Consider the following 22,106-nt stretch of genomic DNA (forward strand, 5'->3'; position numbering starts at 1 on the left):
ATTAGCAAATTCTGGGGTTTCCATGCTGACTTCCCCTCTCAATTTGTGATGCTGTTAGTGAATGCCAAGTTGATCTGGAATAAGATAGCACTAATACATAATATGATTGTATCAGTCCCCACCCAACTGGGCAAATCCAAGGAAACAAGAAGTACAAAGATTTCCGTAAGGTATGGGATAAATACAAAGTCTTGAAAACTGTCATAGGAATTTCCCAGCTTCATTTATAGTGAGTAAATTAAGATGGAGTCTTTTTCAATACTCTGAAATGGTTCTTCCTGAACTTTCCACCTGGACCAAATTGCTGTTTATGAGATAACCTGTCCACTGACTCCCCTGCTGCTATCTTTTTGTATGTGTCTGTGCTCTTTTCCATTCCTTTCCCAGCCTCCCCACAATTTTTCACAGGTCATAAAAGGGGTAAACCTGACCCAGCTCTTCCCAGCCAGGTACTGGGCACAGTTTCAGCAGGGGATGGAGGGTCAAGGAGGGGCTACACCCATCTATAGAAATCCTATAGATTTGTCTCACCAGGTAACCAACCTCACAAAATAGAACAGGGGTCTTGTTGGTGGACTAGGTGCCCAACACCACCTTAGAGAATCTCAGAACAGTTATATTGGTATCTATGCTAATGTTGTCCACTTGTCTGTTCAGGATTCCAGGATTACCATGGTAGCCCTGGGGCTGTCTCAGAATACCATAGGCCCAAAACACTTTGCAAGGCACAGTTTAGTTCATTAAAGTATATGGTTGTAGACCAAACGCAGAAGTTAAAACAACACATTGCACAGCTATCCAGTACTGTATACCTGGGGAAGCAATCAGGTCCAAAAGCTTCTAATTGTCATAGTACAAAATTTGGCTACATTTCTAGAGGCTTCCCAATCCTTGTCGTTTAGTAGTGCATAAGTGCCATATGAGAGTGGTCTGAATAGTCTGTAAACAGGGGAGATTAACGCTGCCCTCCAAAAGTGATATAGGGCATTCCAAAGGTATGTATGCTACTATATCAATTTTGAAGTCTGAGCAGATACATAAATGCTCTTGGTATTCCTTAGAGCACTGTATTTGCCCAATGATACCATCCAAACGAGGCAGTGTCAAGGCTCTCCTGTGAAACATGGCTGATAAATGATACAGGTATTGGGGAATTTGAAAAGAAGGATGTGTGAGCTCATTGTAGCAGAGATGGGAAGTATTGGTTCTATTTCTTTCTAAATCAAAATCTAAATTTCACTGCTTGAACTCTTTCTGGGCTTCATCCAAGTCTAGCATGGATACAGTTTGGGGTCATCCATTTTTTGTTTCTATCTGTTTATAAAAACTAATTGAGCTAAAGATTTGCACGCCCCCTCCCCCAATTTGTTTAAACCAATATTTCAACCAGCAGAGTCATAATTGAGTCTTGACTGAAATATAGCCAAGTTCTAACTGAAGAAAAGTGTTAATGACAGAGTGGGAAACTCAAGGTAAGCGTCTCAGAAATTTAGACTGTACAGCTTCTAATACAGAGATGTCCTTGTAAGTGCAATTTATCTCGCCTTACAGCAGAACTGCACTTTACAGGTATACTCTTTATCTGATTTGGGGTAGGGTGGATTGGTAGGGAACCAGTGATTCATGGATTGCTTGTCATCTCTTGTCATGAATGGATCACTTCCTGGTGAGATGTAAGCTGGCTATGGCTGACCTCTTTTGCAAATTAGAAGTCTAAATTCTTGCAGCTTTTGTTGATTTTATCAGGCACCATGTGATCAGAGTTTATAGATTTAGTTTCTACTGCTGTGATCCAAGAAAGCGGAAAGATGGGAGGTCAGGACAACCACCTGTGCTTTGGATTTTTTCCCCGATGGAGATTTTAAGGTCTAATGGGACAGTGGCGTACAGATAGCAAAGGAGACAATCACCTTGGGGCAGGTAGAAAGTGGAGTTTAGGTTCCCCCTTGTCTATACTTCACCACTTGCCTTTATTCTCTTTTTACATTAAAAGGTGTAGTGTAGAGAACCACAGAAGGAATGAGGGCACGAGTGACACAAAAGCTGCTACTGGCCAGGTCCTCCTTTGCTATCTTTGTTGAGTCAGCTCTGGGACTGTTGAGTTCTTCTCTTTTGTCTTCTCAGTTGCAGTGACTGAAGAGGTGGTGGAGAGACCTTTGCGGGCTCAGATCAGCTGCTGTAGTGGGGAAAATATGGCCATGTAACTCTCCTCCTCTGTTTCTCCATCCTACCCTCAGTTGCTGCAGCCTGGGAGGCAGCCTTAGCAGTTCCACCATTTGGGGTCCCACCTGAGAGGTTTGTCTTGGGACCAGAGAGCTCTATGGGCTTGATTGGTGATTGTTGCCTGAGATGTTTTCTTGTCTTTTTATTCACTGAATTCTTCCCTGGAAGTGATGGTCAGGCCCCCCTTTTGCAGACTGGGATGGTATGGCCTAGGCATCAAGATCTATGGCAGAGCTTGTCTGTGTGTGAGGCAGGACCGTGATGGTGGTAGCTTTTCAGAATGCAGCTGCATGTGACAAATAATGCTGTGCAAGATCTGCTATATTTAGAATGTGAGCATGAGGTAGATAGTATGTAACTGCAGCAAGGAAAGTAATACTAGAAAGATTATCCTTTTTTGCGGGGGGCAATCTTTAGCATTTGCAGTTAGTCTTCATTTCCTGCTGAGTCTGTCTGAGGAGGTTTTAGACCAATTTTCTGTCAGCATGCACAGGTTAGAACCATCATTCCTTTGTCCCTGTGCATTTGATGGGGATTTTATTTTTATTTGTTACATCTTTTTCTACCCACTGGTTCCTTGGGTAGAGTACACAGAGTGTTTTCCCCCTCCCAGCTTCTCCACGGAGCTCTGCCTGACAATTTCAGAACCCTATTTTATCAGAGAACTCTCCTTCTTAGTCCCTTGTAGTTAGTTTGACATGCTTATAGGTAACCCCCCAACATGATTCTTCTGTTTTATAAAAGTAGATCACCCTTTCACTCAAAGAGTACCCCAAGGGAAACCAATTGTATTGTGACTTTGTTAACACATTTGGATTGCTAAAAAAGATCTATTACAGAAATAAGAAAAAAAGGGGGATTTTTGAGGGGAAATACCACACACATTGTGTTGGAACCTGCATCCTGATGGGATGATGTCAGGCTGTGTGAATTCATCCCAAGAGAGCTTGATCACTTCATCCTTGTTTATGTATGAACTGGGCCTTATTGTTGTGAAACCCAGAACTCCCTCTGATTGGGTCCTAAAGAACAGGAAGTTCTTCAACTGTTTGTTATTTATGAAAGATTTCAACTTTTTAATATCTGATGTCACTTTAAAAATAGGTGTTTAGAGGAAAGTTTCATTGCACTTGGGTGTGGCTCTTAGCTGCAAGCTTGTGTTTTGTACCTGCTTATTACTTTGGGGCATCTTTCAACAGTCTCTGGTGTCTCTGATTTGCCTCACAAAGAAAGAGGTGGATAGGTTATATTTGCATCATCCCACGGCTGCTCTTTCTCTGTCCTCAGTGGAGGCAGATAGGCTGGTGAAAGGGATAGACTGCCTGGAGAAGAACTCTCCCTGTGTGTGCATGCATGCATGCGCGTGCACACACCCTGAAGCCTCTGCTTTGTGGCTTAAGTGTCTGGTTTTGTCATTTGGAAGTGCAAAACAGTAGCCTGTATTGTGCACAAGAAGGTCAGTTGGGAGCAGTGTAATAAAATCTGATCAGCAAAATTAAGTGAGCAAACGGTGGGGGCTGAATGGCTTTTGCTGGGGGCTGGGCTAAGTTGAATCTGGCTCTCTTCCCCTCCCCCTTCACAGTTGCAGAGCTGAAGCCATCATCTTCAAGGGACAGCACTGTGGGTGAGTTTTCCAGATGTGTGTGGCTCCTGTTGTTTGGCAGCTGAGGTCAAAGGGAGAATTTTTCTATTGCATCTAAATGGAGGTAATAATATAGGCTGGCCATTTCTCCATCAGACTGGTGCAGTTCAACTTGCCTAGTAGGTACTTTTACTTTTAATTCAGTCTCCTTATTTTCCAAACCTACAGTAGAGTTAGAAAATACTATTATCTCAGCTTGATGCTTCGTGAGTGTTTCTAAAAGTTTCAGCTTAGCCTTTTCAAAGCTGGTGCTCTCGAGACGTGTTGGATTTTAGTACCCCAATTCCCAGCCTGCATTGCTTTTGGGAATTGTAGGTACTAGAGTCCAAGACAGCTGGAAGATACTGGGTTAGGAAAATCTGTCTTAATTGTTCACTTAGGACATGTGGATTTATGAAATTTTAAAGCAGCACACCCGCTTTTACAGTACAGAATATTTTGAGATCTTGAATTTGTACCGAGCTAATGAAACAGCAACATTTCCCTCCCCTGTAAAATTGCTCTTCCTCATACTGGACGGGAGTAATTACCTTGCTTTCATCTGGAATCACATTTTTTTTTGTTTTTGTTTTAAAGCAACAAATGTTTTCTGATCTAAAAAGTGCAACCGCAGTTTACGACTAGAAGCTGAAAGTAGAGCTGTGCCACTATTATATGAATAGTTGAAATGGAAATGGTTTAATGATTACAAACTCTGTTTTGAACACAGGAGGTAAAAAAAGGCTTTGGACAGTTTTGTAGAAAAATGTTTTTTGTTCAGGCATGAGAATTTAGTAATGAGTGTTCAAGTTTTCTTTTCCTCAACTTGACAAGCTGATATAAGTGAGAGTGTATTATATAACTTACAAATGAGGCTGTCTCCTGTAAATTGAACGATCTGCTAATGAGGCATATCTGGAAATTGTTATATCTTGCATTGGATAAGTCATTGTTTCAGATGCATGGGCAGAGACCCAAGAATCTATTTATTTAATAATAAAAGAAAAAAAGTGGTCTGTTTTCCAGTGATCTATTTTCTAACTCTTTTGTACGTGATGAAAACTTTGAAAATATATTCATTTGGGCCTTTTAAAGGCTAATAGCTGCCCCTGCAGTTTTTGTTGCTAAATGATTGGAAGCTACATGTGTACGCTGCTTTAATTGAAGAATCCTGTGTGAGATCTGCATTTGATCTATTGTTAAAACTTTCACATACTAGTCATGTAACTGACAATGAACCAAATGTGAGTATATCTGTAGAAGTTGGGAAGGATCTGTGATAGAGTCTGCTGTTAATGGAAGTTCCTACCTTGACTTAATATATTTTGATTGCAAAATGTGGGGCACTCATCCTCTCTCCATTCCTACAGGATATGTGCATACTCTCCGTTTGCCAGGATGGAGGTTGATGTTTCCAAATACCAAATTCCAACTTCCCTTTTTTCAAATTGTTTTCCTTTAGTAGTTCTTATTTTGATGTAAGCCACTCAGAGTCATTTTGGAGCCTCTGAATCTCATAAATAAATAAATACCAGTCCCAGGGCAACTGTTGCCTCCACCAGACTGCTTCAGAAAGAGTTCCCTTTGGATACAATTCGTTTTTAAAATACTCAATGTTTCCTCTGTCTAGATTCATCCTAAACAAAATTCTGGACCCATGCCTTCTTGTGTCATTGTTCATCATGCTTACCTAATAAACTTCTTTGATGTACTTACACAAATTAGATCTCTTTTTTGGATCTACTCTTGCCAAACTACTTTTTGATGTTTTTAAGTATCACATCTAAGCTTTTGACTTGTGATGGAAGTGCATGCTACTGAGAATTTGCTATTTGTGTTTTAAGGAAAATGGAACCAAATTTGTTTGGCCATTTCATATTCCTGCTCCAGCAAACCACAGAGAAGCAGGCGGCACTGTAAATGAAGATGGGATACAAGAGTTGAATAACCAGAGAAACCATTTTTATCATTCCTCTGAAAAGCCATAGAGAGAGGTTGCTAATACATTATTGATGGTGACATAAAAATGCCTTTTTCCCATGAAAGAGTCAGATACTAGTCATCTTGAAAGCAATTAGCATCCAGCCAATCAGTCTCCCAGATTCTCCTTTGGAATTCATTTACCAAGAAGATCACTGAAGCCAAATCCAAACTGGTGTCCTCCAGATATACTGGTACTACAAATCCCAGTACTCCATGTAGTACTCTGGCTATTGTTGTCACAGTGTGCCTAGAAGATCCCAGTTTAGAGTAGGCTACAGAAAAGTATATCTGGAGTCCAAAGTATTTTTAGCCCTTGGATTTAAGCCATATGGGTTACAAAAGTTTCCTGCTTTCTGTTTCTGAAAGGAACCTGGAGGTCAGTTCTTAATGTTAATGTCTTCTTAGAAGTTAGTTTATTGTCCCTGTCCCTGGCCTGTTTTTTTACATATGTAGCATTACATAAGAACAGTGGCAACTTTTTACATAACGGTATACTATAACTTAGCCTGACAAGATCAAACCGCAGTGATTCTTGAGTTTGTGTGCCTTGTGTTCCTCGTCTCGAACACAACTATAAAGATTGAAATTTTTGCTTCTGTTTTATATTAACCTTCATTTGACATGTCATCTGAATTAAGATTAATCACTGTTCATAAATAATACTAAGTTGTGGTTACGCTACAAAGAGTATGGAACCTCTTATTCTCCCCCTTGGGATGGTGTTGAGGAGGAGCATGCAAGGCCAGATCTCACTAGTGCTTATTTTTATTCTTTTAAACAATAGTTAGGATAATGTCTGGACACTATCAGTGTCTTTATTCAGATGGCTCTAGGTCAACAGAAGATAGTATTTACTTGCCTTTTTTCTGGGAGCTCAAGGTGGCCTAGTGGGGGTCTCCCCTCAATTTTATCCCTGCCGCAGCTGCAGTGTGGTAGATTGGGCTGAGAGAGAGTAACTGACCCAAAGTTCTCTGGTGACCTCCATGCTGAATGGATTGAATCTGGACTTCCCAATTCCATTTGAACCTCTTAAAAACTAGATTACACTGGATGTTGTAGATAGGGGACTCTTATTTTCCTGATTGCTATCCTGTTGCTGCCTTCCCCCATTAATTGTCACTAAATTAAAATGTCTAGGTTTCTAGTAATAAATTAACACCCAGGACCAGCAAGGTAGCTTTCTTTGAAATGTTACCTGTTCAATGAGGATGGCCCATTATTTGGTTGTGTGCGTGTCCTATATGGCTGCTGATTCAGAAAGACTAAGGTAACTTACATTAAAAACTCAGTGAAAACAATCAAGATACAAAGACCAATGAAAGACCAATGAAATCATGCAGCGGGAAAGCATATAAAACACAGTTTCAACCATCCCTCATCAGTCATCACCCCAGTTCACAAAACACCTCAACCCAGGGCTCATTGGAAAAACAGGTTTTCACTGCCTTTCTAAAGCAGACCAGGGACGTATTCTTTGCTGGCTGGCCAACGTTACTTGTTTAAGATACAGTAAACAATTAAGATGCTTAAGATCCGTTTTCCAAACAAATAAATACATAGCAAATCCCACAAGACAGCATTAGTGCAGGTGAAGCCCAAAGAAAAATCCTCAAAATAGAAGGTTGGATTACGCTTTCCTTCGTTCCCGAGGGATTCAAGGTTAGGGAAGGCTGAGCTAGAAATAGGCGACGCACGTGGAATAGGACTTGCTGGCAGTCAAAGAGTGTGTCCTTATGACATTGTCTTCATCTCGTTCCCAGCTCATAAATGAGATAGGTTTAAGCTGTCCTTAATTGTGCCAGACTTGAAGGGTATTTTTCCCTTTATTCCAGCCCAATCTAAGGGAATCCTCAAGGTGGGTAAAATCTGTCACCCATTACGCTGGAGGGAAGTTGGGTAACTGAGTGCAAAGGCAGAAAGGATCAGCAGTGGGGAAGCTTTATGTTGGTAGTTTTCTGTTGATACAGAGCTGGGTGGAGAGCAAAATAACTCAATAGAGAGAAAAGGCCCAGAAGAAAAAGCATATGCCGGAGAGAGGAACACTGTGATTATGTGTTTTACATGGTTGCTAGAAAAGATGTAGAAAAAGATAAAATAAGAGATTGGGGAAATTCCTCTACAAAGAAATGTTGTAATAATTAGATATTTTTAATTTAGAAAAAAAAAAGCCAAGTGAGATGTGTGTGTAGTTGACATTTTTAACATTTTAGAGTAGCAGGTTACATTTTTCTGTCTCATAATTCTGGACCTCCAGTATTTAACCTTTTATTTAAGACTTATTTTTCAAAAAGTGAGATGTCATAGTATTTGAAAGCTTTATTTTCTAAGAACATCTGAAAAAATCTGTACTTTAATTTTAAAAAAAAATGTTAGAAAAGAAAAAGGCTAACATTATTAAATATTAAAGATACTCTTAAAATGGGACGTAAAGCAAGTGACGTGGATATATGTTTTATTTAGAAATGGAAAAAAGCCTTTTGAATTAGAACACTTAGAGCCAAGAAGAACTGAATATGAGGTCTATGCTGATTGTTTTCATAGTTATAATTTTATCTTGATGGACAATATTATGGGTAGGCGGGAAGACATAGTTATACTGCTCATGAACTCCACCCAGTGCTTGCCCACGTTTATATTTACTCTCTGGCTTGTATGTGTGCCAGTCAAAGGAGATGATTGTGATCCTCCTTTGGCACAGCTACTTTTAAAGGGATAAGTCCATGCTAAATAAAGTAAAGAAAATAAGTTTGCAAAGTCTGAACCGCTTGATGTCAAAGACACCTTGTCTGTCAGGGGAGAACACTGGCAGTTCCCAAAATGAGCTGCTGCTCTGACACTAGAGGTATGAATACTCCTTCCTCTGCAGGGCATCTTGAAAAATGTACATGGATGGTGCATTCCCCTCATTTTCCTCAAAACAGGAAAGAAAAGGTCTGAAACTTTTGCTACTTTCTGGTGATACCACCAGGGGGAGGGGATAAAAGTGGTTCCCTTGGCCATCAAAAAATTGTGTACTCTTGCCTTACAATATGGTTCTCTGTATGGTTCAAATTGCTGACTCTGGCAAACCCAGAGTAATGCGTTCCAGGATATGAACCTTGGATTCTAAGCATCTAGTTTGTATTGATGCAGTCCTCCCAAAGGGCCTGTGCCAAGTGAGGAATTCTCCAGAGGAACATCTATAGGCAGATAGATGCCTATACAAGGCAGGTGCATATTGGGAGACATAGAAAGGCATGTGGGATGCAAATGAAAGGGAGAGACGACTGGGGAGGAGGTGGTTCAGACTTGGTCAAGAAAGAGAGCATGTAGAAGAAAAGAAAGACTTGCAGGAGTGGGGAGCAGCAACGTCCGAGCCATGAAGATGGCAATGAGAGCTTGCGAAAGGAAATGAGTGGTGAATAGCTAAGTTTGTGGGAAGCAAAAACAGCAAGGGATATTACAGTAACGGCCACAAGCAAAGATGGTTTACACTGCTCCTAAAGATTCTTTCTTATCTCTTGGCTCTGCAGGATTCCTACAGAAAGCAAGTAGTCATTGATGGGGAGACCTGCTTATTGGACATTTTGGACACAGCTGGCCAAGAGGAATACAGCGCCATGCGAGACCAGTACATGCGGACAGGAGAAGGCTTCCTATGTGTCTTCGCTATTAACAACACCAAATCCTTTGAAGACATTCATCAGTATAGGTGAGTAGAATAATCTTGACCTGTACTGTGAAGGACAGTGTGTATCTTTTTTTAGAACCAGAGATCTGGAAAAAGGGGTCATGTTGCCAACACCTTTTTCAACCAGAGGGCAGTTCATGGTTGCCCATCCCAACAAACAAACCTCTCCCCTTGGACTGATCAAAGTAGAAGGTTTCCAGCAGCATTTCTGCTGAAATGCAATCCAAGGAAATTGCTGGTCAGTCAGGAAAGGTCCCAAAGAGGGAGCGTTCAAATGTTTGCTGTGACTCTCTTGTTTGTTCCCTTCGTCCTTAATTAAGGGTGCTGTGCTGTACGTGTTAAGGGAACTTGTATCTATTGCATGTGAAGGGCAAAGAGAGAGAAATGAATAGGTTGATTGAGGCTTTGCTAATATTTTTCCTAGGAAGCTCTAGCAATGTGTGTGCCTGCCCATGCTGTTTTTAGAAGTCGTCAATCAAGTATCTGAGTGGCAGGGGTGCTGACATCCTTTGGCCCCCACCCATCTTCACTGTCAACAGAGATGACCCCCCCCCCCCGTGTTTGATTTTTCCTATAGCTTGTGCTTTAGGACTGGCTAAACCAGAACACCCACAAGTGTCCTTTTCCCCCAGGTGCAAAAGCCTGTATCAGTGCATGCCATTTCAGTTAAGAACTCTATTTCTTTCCTGGTTCCTCTAGAGTACTTAAAGATCTTGTATAGAAAAATGTTTGACTCTTGTCTAAAATCCATTGCATTTGTGGGTATAAAAAAAGAATACAGTTCCTTGGAAACATTATTAAAATGCAGAGGGAACTCTGCAAGATTACCAGGCATGGATGGATTCGCAAAGATTTATGGGCCTAAAAAAAGCCTTGGTGTGGTGTAGGCAGAATTTAAGTTCTGCTGTTATTTACTGTGCTTCTAAAATAATGTAATAAATAAATGGTTGTTCCATTTCAAGGCCTACAGAGGGAGTCTTCCCTTTTATGCTGTTTCCTCTTTTCCTGTACTTATAGGTCTCTATAGTGAATCCTTTCCCCATCATGTTTAGTCAGCATGGCTATTCTGAATGTTATAGTTCAATGAATCTGGAATCTGAAGATTACATTAAGGGTTTAAAAGAAGGAAAGACTCTTACATCGCTTTTCCACCACATAAAAGCTGTTTCTACTTTTAAATGTCTAAACCAGGGCACAGTGTATAAGAAAAAATACACACTGTAATTTATTCATTGATACATGAATTTGCTTAACTAGACTAGTCCAGTTTTCATGTATGAGCAATTAGGGTGCAATTGGGATAGGTGTCATACAGAATCCCAAATTGCTGTGTACAAAATATATTTCTCCAGGAAAGACTGGGAATAAATGGTTAAAAATGAATACAGTAATCTGCTTTCCTCTGATGGAAGCATGGGATTCAGGTAGTCTTAATTAAAACAAATAATATGTTTTTCTGGTGCTCACTGCTAAAAAGAGGGGAAAAAATACATATACACATGAGGGAGAAGCATCTTACAGGTAGTCCTCGATTTTCGACAGTAATTGGGATCCGAATTTCCATCGCTAAGTGATGCAGTTGTAAAGCGCAACATCACATGTCCGCATTGCTTTGTGACGGCAGTCCTGGCACTCCCCATTGCCATCGTTAACCAAAGCCACACCTGGATCGACTGTCTCCTCTTCAACTCCCCCCTGACTGTCTCCCCACTATCCCTGTCCTTTTGGCTGCACTGTGCTCCACTTGTCCTGCCACCCTGCCAGCCCTGCTGGCCTGCCGGCCTTTCCACTCTACTCTGTCAGTGTCACCCTACGTTTGCTGACCCTGCTGCCTCCAGCTGACCTTCACTGCTGCTGATGAGGCACACCCATGCGAGGCAGCTGCTGGCCGCGCCAGGCCTTCTTCCCAAGGCTGCTTGTGCTGTTCTTGCAATGCTTCAGAAGACTTCTGAGGCCTTCTAAAACCTCGTGAGAAAGCCGTGCCACCCCATTCTCCAAATCACGCAGGCCGTTCTCGCGAGTACAATGTGGCAGGGCCAGCAAGCATAGGGCAGCGGGGCTGGCAGGCTGGCAGGGCGAGTGGAGTGCAGGGTGTCAGGGGTGGCTGGGGCTTTGTGCTGTGGCACTGGGGTGGCTGGTGGTGGCATGGGGCTTGAGGCAGCACTCCTCAATAGTGGTGGTACTGGGGTGAAGTAGAGGCCCAGGGGCAGTGGCAGGCAGCTGAGACTGCTGAAGACTCTGGCCCTCTACTTCAACTCCAGTGCTGCTGCTGCTGAGGAGTGCTGCTGTGCAGGGTGGTCAAAAGGGCAGAGATGGGGGGGAGTTGAAATGCCCCTGTGGTCGTAAGTGCAGGCTGGCAGCCAAGTGCCTGAATTTTGATGATATGATGATGGGGTACTGTAATGGCCATAACTATGGGGACCAGGTGTAAATACCATTTGTTCAGCACCACTGTAACCTCAAATTGTCACTGAATGAATGGTCATAACTTGAGGACTGCCTGTAGTTGTAGCTTTCCTTGAAGAAAAACTGCTCAAATCTGCTAGAAAACCTGGAAGGTTAATGGAGACTAATTGGTTTAGATAAGATTGTTGACAACATTTTGTGAAGCAAGGAGCTCAGTGGTGGTCTGTTTCAGTAAAAGAGGCCTGGCTTGTTTCTTGGGGAACAAGGAAACCCCCTGCACCTGTACAGCAGCTGGGTTGGTTGATGATCTGGATTCCATGCTGGCTGTAGCTGTAATTGAGGGTTGACAAAGGGTTTTTGCTCTGTTCTTTCTGCTTCATACAGGAGCCTGTTCATTGCTTTGTTGCAGGAGTCCTCAAATGTTTTTGTTATAGGGGGTCCCCAGGGTTATCTGTAAAAAAGACTATGATTGGGAGTGGGAGCTGATGAGAGAGAAGGGACAAGAAGAAGCTGATAGCAGAGATACACAGAGTTTCTGTCCAGATTATAGTGCAGAAGGAAAAGTGAGGGGCCAAGGGCAGTGACTTGGGACTTTTTCCATGCCATGAGGGTAGAGAGCTGATCACCTCCCCCTCCTGATAAAAACAGCCTGGGAGCAGCATGTGTAGAATTGAAAAAAGGTTACCAAAGATGACATGATTCAGGGGAGAAGGAAAGGAGGATCTCCCTCCTGTGATGGAAAACATCCAGAAGTGGCTTTGAAGAAAATTAAGAATGGTTAATAATCATAATAAGAGAAATGGAATAGAGAGGAAGGGCAGAAGAGAGGGAAGCTGTTATAAGAGGAAGTGAATGTAAAAACTGCTGGAAGGAGAATGAAAAGAGAAGAAATGACAGGCTATGACTAAGAATACTTTTGAGTGATGTGAAAGCAGAGGGGGGAAAATTAAGTCTTCCACACTTAGAGTTTCTGGATCAGCAAATTCTGCTAGAAATGTCAAGGTTGAATTATGATAACTGCAGCCATTGCCATCATGTTAACTTGTGAGAAGGTGGAATTGCTGAACTTCCTGTGTCAGGGAAATCACAGTGTTAAAGAATATATCAATTTCCAAGAAGAGATTAGCTATCACTAGGAAATTATCAGTAGCCACCAGCTGATTATGTCAACTCTGCTTCTGCCATTGTGTGACCTGCACTACCATTTGTGATGGATAGGGTTCAGTAATTATCAGCTCTCGTGGGAAATGTGGGTTAAGAGTAGAAAATCAGAGCACTTCAAATTCATGTTGGAAATGTGAACAAGAAGAAGGGACGTTTTATCATGCTTGGTGGACATGTAAAAAAGCTAGAAAATTTTGGAATCAAATACATACACTGATTCAGAGGATTTTAAAGATTAATATACAATTGAGATCAGAGGTCTTTCTTTTGGGACTGACTGACAGTTGGAAAAAAGTCACAGAACTTTGTTTTTGTATATGATGAGTGCAGTGAGATTATTGTATGCACAAAGATGGAAAGATTCAGCAGTACAGCTAGTCCTTGACTTACAACCACAATTGGCATCAGAATTTCCATTGCTAAGCAATGCAGTCATAAAGTGAGATGTCATGGGACTGCATTGCTTAGTGACAGCAATCCCGACAATCCCCATTGCTGTCATTAAGTGAATTCCACCAGTGGTTAGCCAAGGACCCACCCCAATCCAAGCCATTCCAGGCTTGGTCCCTCCCAGCCTTGAGCCTCAGTAAAGTAAGGAACTGCCTCCAACTCCCCCCCACCTATCCCCCCCCCCCAATCTCTGCCCTTTTAGCTGCCCTGCACCCTGCCTTGCTGGGTGGTAAGCAGCCCCAGAACCACGCAGCTCAGGGGCTTCTTGGCCCTCCTTTCCCCTTCGTTCACTTGCACCAGTGCCCTCCTTCCCCCTTTGCTCACATGCACCAGTGCCTTCCTTCCCTCCACTTGCTTGCACACATTGCACCTTCCTTCCCTCACTGGCACACAACAGCACCCTTCTTCCCCCTTCATTCACTTGCATGCACCAGCATCCTCCTTCCCTCAATCACACCACACCCTCCTCTGCTCATTTGCATGCACTAGTGCCCTCCTTCCCCCTTTGCTCACTCGAAAACACTAGCACCCTCCTTCCCTGTTCGCTTGCACACACACACTACACCCTCCTTCACTTGCTCAAGGACTCTCCAGGGGTGCTTCTGGTGCTGAAGAAGTACTCCAAGGGCGCTTCCAGGCACTGAAGGACTCTCCAGGGGGTGCTTCTGGTGTGTGCTCTGCAGCTCACGGGAGCTGCTGGCTGTTTGTGAGGCTTTCTCCTCCCTCCTGCAAAGCCACAGCACAGCATGAAGGGGGCGCAGTCTGTGCAAGTGAGTGAAGGGAGAAGTAGGGAGCTGGTGCGTATGAGCGAGCAAATGAGGGAAGGAGGGGACTGGTGCATGCGAGTGAGAGAAGGGGGAAGGAGGGAGCAAATCTATCTCATGAAATCATGAAAGGTTTTATAGGAATCTGGGATACTTTTTCCATAGCAAACTAACAAAATAACACCCCCTGGGATGTCTTAGATTTGCAAAGCATTTTTAAAACTATGTCCCCTGCACATTTAAAACACAAATCCTGGGGATACAGATGGGAGTTCTAGGATACTCTTTCCTATTTTTTCATTGTTTTTATTTGTCCGGAAAGTCTTACCTTTCTGTTCCATTTCTGTGTCATCCTAATGATCTATTGGGAGGCCTTGTGTTCCTGATGTGCATGCACTGGGGAGGGGAGCTAGTGGCCTTTAGTCCCTTCTAAGTCTGCAGTTCCAGGTCTCATCTTTCTATCACAGGATTTGCCCCAACACCTTCATATCTGCATAAACAAATACTCTGTTTGATTAAATCGTATCAGCTATGTTTTCTTTGGAATACCAGCTTCTTCCAGAAACAGGAAAATCAACTTTTAACAATGAACAAATGTTGAATGTGAACACTCTGACCTCAGTAATTCTCTATCTGATTTATTTGAATTAGAGAATTTGGCTTTACTGGAGGAGTGAGGCAGGGATTGAGACTAATCCTTTTTACTAAATTCTAGGGCAAACAATGTCCAGAGGAGGAATGTGGCGTCTTTTGGCCTAAGAGTTATAGTGACAAAAGCACTGATGATTGCATGCCAGACAGTGAGAGGATGATAAGGCTTTGAGAGAACTTTGGTGAGAGGGAAAGGCCTCAATTCAGACTTCTGTGGGCTAGGCTTATCATGTTCTTATCCCATTAGGCTCTTAACAATCATGGCACTTGTACAAAAATGGTGGCTTTATGTTAATTTGTCCCAGTTTTGTTTTCTGTTTCAGAGAGCAGATCAAGAGAGTGAAGGACTCTGATGATGTGCCCATGGTGTTGGTGGGGAATAAGTGTGACCTTCCTGCCCGGACTGTGGAAACGCGGCAAGCCCAGGAGCTGGCTCGGAGCTATGGGATTCCATATATAGAGACATCAGCCAAAACTAGACAGGTATACTGAGGGGGGAGGAAGTGCAAACAGATTTGCTGCAGTCACTTTTTCCACTTTCACTCTTGAGGGAAGAATGCAGTCCATACTCGCAAGATGCAGTCTTCAAGGTTTCTATGGTGAAAATCAAGCTATCTTCTGGAGAGTTTGCTGAACTTTTCATTGTTACAAGCCCGAGGGGGCTTCTTGGCTCCCCTGCATTGCTTCTGCAATCAGTTGAAAATCTGATGAGTTGAATTGTTGGCTCTGGATTTGAATTGTGTGGTAATATATCGAAGAAACATCATTTACCAAAGCTTAGTTTAAATTCCTCCTTTGCTGACTGTTTCTTCTGATAGAAAAATGTCCACCCCCCCAACCAAGGAAATTACATACCTTTCTAATTGTGTAAACAGATGGCTGTTCAGCTTACCTTCTCTGTTTGTACGAGCCTATTGCGGTTGTCTGACTTACAGGGTTGGAGTTGGCCCATAACTCCATTGAGCCAATAATCTGCATTTACTGTTGGGTTACTAGGGCTCCATCTGCTAATTATGCAGCAGGTTGTGTAGTTTCAGCTAATGGTTCCTGAGCACTGGGGAACATAAGTGAAAATTACAACAAGCTTGGATTAAGAGTGATTTTGTTCCATTAAGATGATGCTGGGATAAAGCTGGCAGGTAGCCTGGTTTAGCAATTGTCCGCACTTGTATGGCAGTTACAAAGGCAAACGTTCAGCCAACAGTGGTGGTGGTAGTCTGTACTCTGCCGTTTGTCCAAACCGTTCTGTCCAAGTACAAGTATTTGCTACCAATTTAGGCAGTCAGCTGTGTGGGTCTGTGATTTGGATGCAAAACAGGGGCACTTGATAAACAGCGCACAGCACTGTGATGTCTGCCATTTCTGCCAGTTATTTCTACAACTTCTACCAGTTCATAGTTACATTGTTTTGGGGTGGGGGTGGGGAGGCGGGCTTTTATCTCTGAATTTCAAACACTATATTAGCTATAGTGATGCATTCAGAACTGACCAGCAGTGGAAACCACAAGTTTAACTACTCTTGAAAAAATGTCCTTTCCCTTTGCTTATAGACAAAAACACATTATGTTCCAATACTTTGTTGACTTGTTACAGGGAGTCGAAGATGCCTTCTATACTTTAGTGCGGGAGATCCGGCAGCACAAACTACGTAAATTGAATCCTCCAGATGAAAGTGGTCCAGGCTGCATGAACTGTAAATGTGTAATATCATGACCAAGGTAAGTCACTGAGAGAAAATGAGCAGCTTGGTCACAGAAAAGGCCACTCAGATTATATACCTAAAACAACTTTATAATTCCCAGTTGGTTACCTGCAGTTGATTCGTATAGCTCATGGATAGCTTGTATGTGACCCTTGAATTGTTGGAAGGAACAGCAAATCCCACAATCCCCTCAGCATGCAGTTAGAATTCATCTCTTTCCTTTGAGCCCGCACATTCCCATCCCTGGTTCCTCAACTTTATGAATCTGATCCCCTTCAAGAAGACAGAATGTGGCTTGTCAAATACTGACTGCAAACTGCCCACTTCCTCAAAGGAAGTGTATTTTTACTACAGTCCTTGAGGGAAAATATTTTGAACTAGAACACTGGCAAGAATGAGGAGGAATTGACCATTTTTTTCTTCATCAATGAGACTGATTTGAATCAAAGTGTCTGCATCTATATTTGGATCTCTTCTAAATTGGATACTCCATTTTATATGCCTCTTTTTTCTTGTTTTCATCCACTCCTGCATTCCGAGTTTCTGGCTGACTGATTTCTGTTGCCTTTCTTAGGTGTGGTTACCATTATTGTCTTCCTATATATATATATATAGTTCCAAGTTGTGAAAGGCCACTTTAGATAATACAATGTGTTTCTTGTTTGGATGCTACGTGAGGCACATCTGTCACTTTGAAAAGGCCAAGTTTGTCCTACATTTAGTACTAAGAGAACAAAATGTATGTGTTGGTGGTCAGGGTCTATTTGAGAGATTTTATAGGGGAGAATTAATGCTGGGCAGCACTCAGAATTCAGATATTTAAAATTCATGCTGTGAAGTAATATTGAGACCTGTGGTTGAAATACAAATAGAAAACATAATGGAATAATTTTTTTCCCCAATGTATTTGCTGTTTAGTAGGAAACTAAGAGGAGAATAAAATGCTTTGGAAATACTTTGTACAAAGTTTACAGAATTAGAATTTAAGAAGAGCTCCTCAGTGCCAGGGCACTTTTTTCTTACTCAGGTGTCCAAAACAGTGGTGGGAAGGAACATGTAAAACAGGGTTCCTCAAACTTGGCAACTTTAAGACAGGTGGACTTCAACTCCCAGAATTCCCCAGCTAGCCTTGCTGGCTGGGGAATTCTGGAAATTGAAGTCCACCCGTCTTAAAGTTGCCAAGGTTGAGGAACCCTGATGTAAAAGACCTGCCATTATCTTCCATGCTAAACGTGGCTAAGAATTTTGAGTGTTATAGTCTTACACAACTACAAGATGCCAAGTTACTCTGGGAGGAGATATCATTGAACATTTTGGAACTTACTTGTGAGTAGGCATGCACAGGATGATGCTATCAGCATATAACCATTACTGCATAATACAGTATCATCGTCTGCATCTAAACCTCCTCGGCTGATCAGGAATAATTGAACAAGAAAAGGAGGTTCCTTTTGAAAGTATCAAAATGAGTCCGCACAGCATGATTACTTGTAATTGCTAATAGTGGAATATCTTTTTTGATCTATCTATTCTCCATCCAGGGGAAAAAAGGCCACATAAACCTTTGTCAATGGAGAGGCTCACTGTTCTCAGGGCAGCTAATCAGAAATGGAAGAGTGAAACCAGGCCCTAATGGAAAGAGGAGTCAAAGAGAAACTAAAATTAGGTCGCCCCAAAGTGGAGACCTGTTACTGGGTCATCTGTGGAATGCTCTGCATTGGTGCCTTGGGTGAATCTCTTCTCTGGCCATCGATGCAGCTTCCTCAATTTCTAAACATGACTATTCAGACTCATAGATTTTAAAGGAGTTTATAAACTATCCAATATAGTTTATTCTGCATACCCTAGAATTCCAGTGGAGAAAGGGTAGCAGATGAGCAGGAATCAGAGCTATGTCCTCCTTCTATGGTTACAGCACTTCATGTATTCCCTTATAAAAAAAAGAACACTTCCTTCCAAAAAATTACAATTGAGAAGTGAATGGGTGTAAAGTTACATCAGCTGAGATCTCCCAGCAGGCCCAGTTCTTTAACTGTACCTAGGGCAGCTGCTATTTTTAAAGGGTGTGTGTGTCCAGCTATTATTGTTAAAGGGTGTGTATGTGTCCAGATGTGCAAATAATCCAGATGTCTCAGTGTTTCCTGTAGCCTGTGATGTGAGATGGGTGGGTGGGGGTAACTTCCTGTGCTCTCACTGCTGAAACTGTATAGATTAATCCCAAATGCTTTTTAAAATGCTTGGCCTAAGAGAGATGCTACTGCCAAAGGCTGAGGGGAGGAAAAAATCCAGTGTCTGCCAAGTTTGTGTTCATTCCTACATCCTTTGCACTACCCACACTATGTCCTGAAGGCAGAGCCCTGGCCTGCCTCAACTGTCTCTCTTCACTGTGGAAAACATAACTTGGCAATATTTGCCTAGTTGTGGTTTAAGCTCCCTTTTGTGGAGGAGGAGCTGGGAGCTGGTTTTCTCTTAACTAGCTGTAATGTAAGTGGGATCTGATTTTGTGTTGAACGGTATCTTTCTAAGAAGACCCACTCTCCCTGTAAGGCTTAGAGGATTATGCCACGGTGGAAATAAGGCAAAAAGGATGGCACATAATAAACATAAAGGAGGTTGTGCACTTTTTCATTTTCCTCTCTGTCCATACTGCCTTTGTATCTGGTCCCCTCTTACTTCATCGTCGTTCTATATGCGTATCTGGTTTTCATGGTGAAACCACTTGCAGGAGACACGACTGATCATTGTAGTGGTCTTTGTATTAGGGTTTGAGCCATTTCTGTTCACGTGAGCTTGTGAAGAGTTGGGCATATGGCCATTGGAGCGCCCCGTGTCCACATGTACTTTGAGAAGAGTATGCTTTCAGCTTAACAACAGCACAACAGTATGCTTAACCCTAGGAGGACTCCCCTATTGTATCAGTTTGGACTGGTCAAGTTACCTAGCAGTAACTTTGCTTCTCACTTAGTTATAGCCTTGAGGAAGTACTCAGCTACAAGTGTGCATATTTTACATTTCTCTGGGGCTGACTCAACTGTATGCCATGCTTGAGCTCTTCTTCCATCTCATAGCTCCCAAAAGTATGATACTGCACCAATATAAAGGAGAAACCAGGCATGTACGTACTAGTCTCTGTAGTGCTGAACACAAATCAGCACTCAAATATATTTGGTTGAAGATCCTGTTCTGACTTACAGTATCAAAGCACCAGTGCCTATTAGAAACAGACCTGTTCTCCTTTAAACTTATAGTGGAGGAAAGTATGTATGAATCTGTGACATTCACAGAGCAGGGGTGGCACTTAAATAGAAGTTTGAGAGCCTTGTGCTCTGCATAATAAATAGTGATGCCAACAGGTCTGCCCACCTGAACGGATTCCTGTATCTAAAACACAAGAAGACATTGTAGATTGGGTTGCATGTACTATATTGTACTATAAGCCAATGAGCATATGCTACAAATCCAGTGAACTCATTTCCCTAACCTGGTGAACTCAAGAATTAAAGGAAGGATTATAATTCCCATGGTCTCTGCTGAGCTTACTCCAACGATGGCAGAAGCATCTAGAGAGCATCGTATTGTAGAAGGCTGTTGTAAGCTAGGATGAATACATCAAAACACTCATGTAACACTCATGTAATCACAGCATCATCTTGAGGTTAGTAAATAGTACTACAGTCATTTTTCTTACTTAAACAATGAATTATATTGAAAAGTAATTTTGGACAGTATCAACAAGGGACTCAGATCTTCCTTTTGCTTTTTCTATGGCTCAGCAGTGATCAAGGAAGAATTATCTTAATAGGGCCCATTGTTTGCATATGGTTAGGTCTACTACAGTTAATGGTTGTTGGTAACTGGTGTAACAGTTGCAACCCACAACAACAAATGTAATCCCCCCCCCCATTGGAGACATTTCACCTGTATGTGAGTGGAGAGGCAGGCTGACCACCTGAAGAAGGCTTGAATGAAATCTAAATTCTGGTTATGTAGAAAACTGCCATTATTAATGCATTAGGAAAAAGACTAAAGTATTTGGATTTGTGTCTGTCCTTTTTTCCATTTAATTCAATGGGTAGGCTTTGAAATTGAAAAATTTGGCAACTGCAAGAAAAGACTCAAATTTTCAGTAGGTACTAAATAAGTTCAGCAGATACAAAATATACTTGGCACTGTAAGTTGCCGCTGGCTCTTCTACAGCTACATAAATGTACTGCTCTGCAAAATGCTACTGTAAGAGAGCATAATGCTTCTAAGGATTAACCACTTGCTGCTGAGCAACTGCTCCTGCATCCAATGTTAAGTGCAAAAATGCCTGGGGGACTCTTATTCACAATCAAACTATTGCAGTCAATTCTTGAACAATGAGATTCAGAACTGCTATCCTGTGAAGCAAACGGACACTCTGATGTATAGATCTATCCCCTACTCCCAGTCAACCGAGTTCTCAGGTCCATTTAATCAAGTTTTTTTTTAAAAAAATAATGTGGCATGATTTCCCCCTGCAGAAAAGTGTGACTGGGATTAACCCTGAAATAATTTCAGGACCATAATAATACACACACACACACGCACACACCACCCTTAGCATTTTAAATTGGTCCCTCTGATTATTTTTTTCCATATTACCTAATAGAGTTTTATTATTGCATGTACTGAATTGATCTGTTGTAATTCTTGAACCCTGATGTTTTTGTTATTGAACTGAATAAATAACTTTTTGTAAAGAGCTTTCAAGTTGTTTCACTCCTTGCCTTCTCTGTTTGCAGCTGACCAGACTGTGACTTGGAAGGCTTTCCACTGTGTGTAGCACGGAGATGGAGGCGATGTGAAAATAGAATCAAATGGATTCAGGGGAAAGAAGAGATGGGGTGGTGTCTGCAGGCCCCAAGGGCTCCACATGGACAGTCTTAAAACTTCACCAAGGCCTGCAAGGAACTGTTTTTGTTTAAATTCCCCCCCCTTTTTTTCTTTTTTGCCTTTTTTCCTATCTGGCAGTATGTACAAAGCCACATAATGAATTGCAGTAAATTATTATTTGGTGGTCTTGACACTGGTTTTGCATCTCTGTCATTGTTCCAAGGGATTGACTGACAGTGTCTGAGAGGAGGCTCATGCACAGCAAGACCCAACTTGTTCCTTCAATCAGCTTGAGCTCAGCTCACCAGGGGTAAAGACTGGGTGCATCTGCAGGTGGGCTGGCTTCCCACTTCAGTGCTGTGAAGCATGTAAGACAGGCAGCAAACTATATAATTCCTAGCTTGAAGGGTTTCATCTGAAAGAAGGGTAGCTGTTATCAGCAGAAGATCAAGGCTCTTTGGAAGGTACTGCCAAGAAGATTCACTTGTCTGTCATTCCACAGGGGTAGGAAAAACAACATGCTCTCGTGTATTAGCCATTTTCGGGAAGTGGGTAGGAAAGAAATAAAAATAGTTACACCTGTAGCTGTCCCTGGAACGTTGTTCCACTTGTCTC

At 42.1% G+C, this 22,106-nt stretch overlaps 1 protein-coding gene across 2 annotated transcripts in view; it reads left to right on the forward strand.

Annotated features, from left to right (window-relative positions):
- Positions 1-21,682, forward strand: part of HRAS (HRas proto-oncogene, GTPase) — a 57,136-nt gene extending 35,454 nt beyond the window's left edge. For both annotated transcript variants that reach the window (XM_025170873.2, XM_088146118.1), the window contains exons 3-6: positions 9,340-9,518; positions 15,256-15,415; positions 16,526-16,650; positions 21,401-21,682. In XM_025170873.2, the coding sequence (XP_025026641.1) occupies positions 9,340-9,518; positions 15,256-15,415; positions 16,526-16,645 (459 nt within the window). In that variant the 3' untranslated portion in view covers positions 16,646-16,650; positions 21,401-21,682. The remainder of the gene's footprint in view (positions 1-9,339; positions 9,519-15,255; positions 15,416-16,525; positions 16,651-21,400) is intronic.
- The last annotated feature ends 424 nt before the right edge of the window (positions 21,683-22,106 follow it).

The sequence above is a fragment of the Python bivittatus genome, unplaced genomic scaffold (assembly GCF_059951505.1).
Source record: "Python bivittatus isolate LINGU-HERP-01145 unplaced genomic scaffold, Pbiv_v1 ctg000480_np1212, whole genome shotgun sequence".
Lineage (NCBI taxonomy): Eukaryota > Metazoa > Chordata > Lepidosauria > Squamata > Pythonidae > Python > Python bivittatus.